A 6,000-nucleotide genomic window follows, 5' to 3' on the forward strand; every position below is an offset into this window, starting at 1 on the left:
TAGGCAGAAAGTGTTCCTGAACCTGGAGGTGCATGTACGAATGGACTTTAGTCGCTTCCCAGATGGGAGGAGGGTGAAAAGTGACAGTGCAAGGTGACTGAGGTCCTGTCTGATACGGTTCACTTTCCCGAGACAGCGTGTAGTGTGGATGCCATTGATGGCAGGGAGCCGTGTTCCCATAATCTGCTGTGCTGTATTCACCACACACTGCAGTGCTCTGCAGTCCTTAACTGAGCAGTTGCTGTACCAGGATGTGATGCATCCTGTCAGGATGGATTCCACAGTACACCTGTAGAATCTGCACAGGGTTGTGGGGGACATCCGGGCCTTACTCGGTCTCCTGAGGAAGTAGAGACGCTGTTGGGCTTTCTTGACTACTGCCGAAGTGTGACTTGACCATTTAAGGTCATCAGTGAGGGTGACTCCGAGAAACCTAAAGCTGCTGACCTGCTCCACAGCATCACCTCTGATGTAGATGGGGCTGTGCTCTGTTGCCTGTCTGTGGAAATCCACAATCATCTCCTTAGTTTTGCTAACGTTGAGGGTGAGGTTGTTGTCCTGACACCATTCTGCCAGGAGTCTGACCTCATCCTTGTAGGCCGTCTCATCATCCTCGCTGATCAGACCAATTACAGTGGTATTATCAGCAAACTTGTATATGGTGTTAGAGCTGTACTTAGCTACTCAGTCATGTGTGTAGAGAGAGTAAAGCAGGGGGCTCAGCACGCTGCCCTGCGGGGTGCCAGTGTTGATGGTGGTGATGATGGAGGAGTTTTTTCCACCAATATGCACTTACTGAGGTCTGCCGGTGAGGAAGTCCAGTACCCAGTTGCACAGTGAAGAGCTAAGCCCCAGATCCAGGAGTTTAGCGAAGAGCTGGGATGGAATGACGGTGTTAAATGCAGAGCTTTAGTTCCACAAACAGCAGCCTGGCGTAACAGTTCTTGTTCTCCAGATGAGACAGGGTGGGATGAAGTGTTATGGAGATGGCATCCTCAGTGGACCTGTTGCAATGGTAGGCAAACTGGAGGGAGTCCAGACTGTCAGGAATGATGTCCTTGATGTGTTCTAGCACCAGCCCCTCAAAGCACTTCATGACTTTGGGAGTAAGTGCTACTGGGCGGTAATCATTAGGGCAGTCTACTTTATTTTTCTTTGGGACAGGGTTGATGGCTGTGTGCTTGAAGCAGGTGGGGAAAGATGAAACTCTAAAGAAGCTGCACTGATGTAGAATCTCCAAACTATATTAATATAGCCTTAAAACACAGTACTGAGGAGTGTGACTTTTGCTGACATTATTTTGGTAAAGTATACTAAAAATAAGTTTTATTTGTACAAAAAAAATCAGTTGCAAAATTATGCATTACAAATTATCAGTTGACGTTGTTGTTCACTAATTATCTACTACTGTTGTCCTTTTTTTTCTTTTTCTTTCTTTGACTCCTTGTTTGAATTTCATAAAATTACAAGTTTGTGGGTTTTTTTTTCCTTTTTGGCTATTAACAGATAGCGTTCTTGTTCAAAATTTCTTTTTTCAATTCTTCATAATTTTAGTACCTTTTTTTTGGGGGTGTTAGGTTTTTAATCAGACTAATATATGATGGAAAGAAGGAGAATCTGACATCAATAAAAACAAAGCACTGGGTTGGAGGGCTCTTTAGAGTGGAGTTCATTTCAGTACAATCACCCTTTAAACTTGTTCTATTTACTTAATTCTCCATTGATTTATTTTTGCAGATTTACAGAAGAATGACTGTGACTTTCCGCTACCATTTACTGAGACCTCTCTTCAGTGCAAACCCCAGCAGACATTGCATGATAGAAATCGGAAGATACTGAAGTCTGGATCCGAGATTTTAATACGCAATTCTTTACAGGGTAGCTCTCAGCCTATTAATACAACACAGGCCGATGTGACAAACAGTCAACAGCATGTACAAAGTTTGAATTCAGCAGCTTTGCCTGTCTCTGAAGATTTGAGAAAAATAAATAAACGCAAATATGATCACAGTGTTTATCAGAAGATATGTGCAAACTGGGAGCAAAATACCTGCTCTGACTGTGGAAGACAATTCTCTACAAGTGAGCGACTTCAGAGCCACAGAAGAATTCACACTGGAGAGAAGCCTTATTGCTGTTCTGAATGTGGCAAAAGATTCACAACAATTAGCCATCGTAATATACACACAAAAATTCACACTGGCGAGAAGCCATATGGCTGTTCTGAATGTGGCAAACAATTCTCAACTAAAAGCCATCTTCAAATGCACACACGAGTTCACACAGGAGAGAAGCCATTTTCCTGTTCTGACTGTGGAAAACGATTTTCTGGTAGTAGCAATCTTCGTAAACATGAAAGAATTCATACAGGAGAGAGGCCACACTGCTGCTCTGAATGTGGCAAACGATTTTACGACACTACCGATCTTCATAAACACTACAGAGTTCACACTGGGGAGAAGCCATATTGTTGTTCTGAATGTGGGAAGAGCTTCACAAAGAACAGAAGTCTTCAGATCCATGAAAGACTTCACAAAAGTTAGAAGCTGTATTTCTGTTGTGAGTGTGGGAAACCTTTTCCTAATAATATTAATTTCCAGGTCCAGACAAGCATTTGCAATGGTGAGAACTAGTATTGCTGCTCTGGCTGTGGCAAATGATTCTTTGGAGCAACTTTCATAGATATAGAAAGATTCTTGCAATTTAGGCACAAATCAACTCCCAGCATCCACACCTAGAGACAGTATGGCTCACTAGGGTGGGCTATAGTACCCAAGTCTGGTCTCAAGACCTTTTTCATTTGTATTGGGTTTGGAGGTTGGGTGACAATCGAAGCAAGTCTTTTCAACTTTGATTTTTGGTTAACATCTTGTGGGTATTATGAGACAACTACTCGTTGCTTTCAATTTTGTAGATTTAAAGAAAAGCATCACGTTGTTTGTCCATAACCTGTTTTTCTGTCTGGACTAAAAAAAAAAAAGAGTGAAATTGTTTTTCTGGTTTTCAATATTGTGTTTGAAAATCAAAATAAACTCGTCCTCCTGTTTCTCAAGTACAAGCATGGACTTCTGTAGTACTGTAAAGGACCGATTTGTGTAGACGCATACAAGAGCTAAATAATTCATAGAAGAGCTGCACAGAGCAGATACAAAACTCTTTGAGAAGTTCCAGTCTTTGGTAAGAGTTGAGTTTATACAAAAACTCTTTTAAAATGTAAGTGACTCCTGCATTACTTCATGTGCTAACATACATTGACTGTTTAGCATGGTCTTGTCTTTGTAGCCTGTGACTTGGTATTTACCTGCATAGAGAATGTAAGTGATACACCATACTGGAAAGCTGATGTGGATCTATCTGTGTGATACGTTAGAATTGAATCTGACGTTGAGTAGTCAATGAAAGAGTTTCAGTTTGACTTTATGTGACTTTTACTTCACAAAACCCTTCATGAGGCATGGGGTTACAAATTCTTACATATTTCTAAAGAGTGTTCAGTGCAATGCCAGCTAACAAACCATATTTGAAATAATGAGGCCTAAGTTGAACCTATACTGTTGTTTCATTTTGTTTTTGATTAAATAAAGGTGCAAAATATTCATCTAAACATCAAACATTTTAATCTCTTCCATCAACCTATAAAATACTCAATCATTAACTATTAACAAATACAAATTTCTTTATTTTCCATAATTTGGAAAACAATTGCATTTTTTGTTTGGGATTAGAGCTCCATGGCTACTCCCTTATTGCTGTGTCCTTTTCTGTACGCTCCCCACTTGGACTGGGGAGACTATTTGTCTTGGTTTAATCTGCTATCTAAAGTGAATATGTGGGGATTTAGTATAATTAAGTCTTGATTGCTCCATGACAGAATTAGCAAGTTTGGGCTCGAGTTTAAAAAAAAAAAAAATAGTTAAATTTTAGTTATTGCTTGGTTTTGAACACGCTCTCAGTATTATTTGGACATGGGTTTGACCCCATTTTAGACTCAGCCTTGACTCGATTTTGACTAGTTGAAGCCTTGGGTTTGTTTTGGACTCGATGAATGCAGACTTGACTACAGCACTATCACTAGGCAGTGCCAAGAGGTTATAAGACATTATACCAACTGGAAAAACCAAACAAACAAAAAAAAACTGTCAGGGCCATAGGTTTAGTAGTGAATGTGCCAACTTCCAGCTCATACACCATGTAAATACAAAGCTAACATGGATAACTCATCAAAGGCAAAAGAAAGATCAAGAGACAAGTGCCTAATTATGGCTGCACAGATAAAGTAGTTACAACTTTGTGTACTCATGTAATTTAAAATAACATTAAACACACAATAAACGAAAACACTTAAAAGCTGATTAACAAATTTAGCCTTGCAGTATCTATACATTAACATTATTGTTGATCTGCAGCCCCAGTTGACACCATAGAAGAGGAAAAGTCCAGTCAGCAACATCACTGAAGAAAATGAACTATAAGAGGGTCCACAGTCAGAGTGCTGGGGTCTAACTTATAAAGCTTGTGTATGCATGAAAAGGGGCTGGAAATGTGCATTTGTAACTTCCCACGCATTGTTGGGATTTAAAAAAAGTAAACTTGACGGGGGAGTGTGCGTAAATTTATGTCAACTCTGACCAATGCATACACAGCATTTTGGAGAAACTGGGAAATGAGGACAAATAAGATAAATGACAACTCATGTATCGTATCACAGAGCTGGTTTTATAATGTGTGTTAAATGGGACAAACATATTAAAAGCTCAAATGTGATAAATACGATACACCGACTGTATTTTAATTCCTTTTTAAGAGAACCAATGCTGCATATTTTCAATAAAGAACTTTTTTTTTTCGGCAGTTTAGATTACATGTTGTCACTTCTCAGTGAACTGGCCGACAGATCAGGAATATCTTAGCCAAACTTCACCCCGTCATGCCCGCTGTGCTGGAATTGATTAGCTGACTGAGGAGGTGCTATGTCCAGTTTTCATACATAACATGCTGTTACCAGTGTCCATTTTCCTAACGTTATCAGGACACTTGTATGCACGCATATTGCACCTATGGAGAATCAAGCTGTTATCCATTAGCAGTTCACAACAACAACATTTATTTATATAGCACATTTTCATACAAATGATTAAATTGAGTTCATCAAGAACACGGGGACACAGTTGGAAACTTGTTAAGGGTAAATTTCGCACAAACATTAGGAAGTTTTTCTTTACACAAAGAAGACACTTGGAATAAGCTACCAGAGGTAGTGTGGTAGACAGTAAGACTTTAGGGACTTTCAAAACTCGACTTTGGAAGAAATAAGTGGATTTCCCCTTAGGATTAATAAAGTATCTATCTATCGATAGGACAGGCGAGCTTTGTTGGGCTGAATGGCCTGTTCTCACCCAGAGTGTTCTAATGATGCAGAGCACACAAATTCCATTCCATTCCTTATTCACAGAACATTGGTTCTTTCGATACAACTAGATAATCAGTTATTTGGGGAGATTCCTCTTAGCAATGACACAATTCAAAAAGATTTATAGAGCTTGGAAATTTCATAGGAAATGAGATTGCAGATAGTGTTTCATGAAGTTTATATTTTAGTTTGTCAGTTGATGAAAGTAATGACATCACTAAAACCAATCAGATAGTTGTGTGTTCCTGGCTTCTTGAAATGGACAAAGGTGGTTTTTCAGAAATTGTGTTTGGTTTCTCGAAAAGAATGTCCAAATGCTAAAAAACATTTATGAAGCTATAAAGTCTCGACTTGATGAATTAGGAATTTCCTGTAGGAGCCTCTGTAGTATCACTGCCAATGGAGCATCCACGATGCAATGAGCGGCGAACAGTGTTTTAAGACTTTTCGGGAACGACCGTAGCAGTGAAGTTTTATGATTGCATTGTTTTGTTCATCAGGAAGTTCTCATTTCTAAAGCTGTATGTAAAACAATGGAAGGTGTTGAGGTCGTTGTAAAGAAAACCGTTAACACAACAAATAAACACAGT

General features: G+C 39.4%; 1 protein-coding gene across 1 annotated transcript in view; it reads left to right on the forward strand.

Annotated features, from left to right (window-relative positions):
• The window catches only part of LOC120534636 (zinc finger protein 665-like), a 78,401-nt gene extending 74,790 nt beyond the window's left edge, over positions 1-3,611 (forward strand). Inside the window, exon 7 of the mRNA XM_039762228.1 lies at positions 1,738-3,611. Coding sequence (XP_039618162.1) covers positions 1,738-2,543 — 806 coding nt within the window. The 3' untranslated portion in view covers positions 2,544-3,611. The remainder of the gene's footprint in view (positions 1-1,737) is intronic.
• Positions 3,612-6,000: the final 2,389 nt, after the last annotated feature.

This window comes from Polypterus senegalus, chromosome 8 (assembly GCF_016835505.1).
Source record: "Polypterus senegalus isolate Bchr_013 chromosome 8, ASM1683550v1, whole genome shotgun sequence".
NCBI lineage: Eukaryota > Metazoa > Chordata > Cladistia > Polypteriformes > Polypteridae > Polypterus > Polypterus senegalus.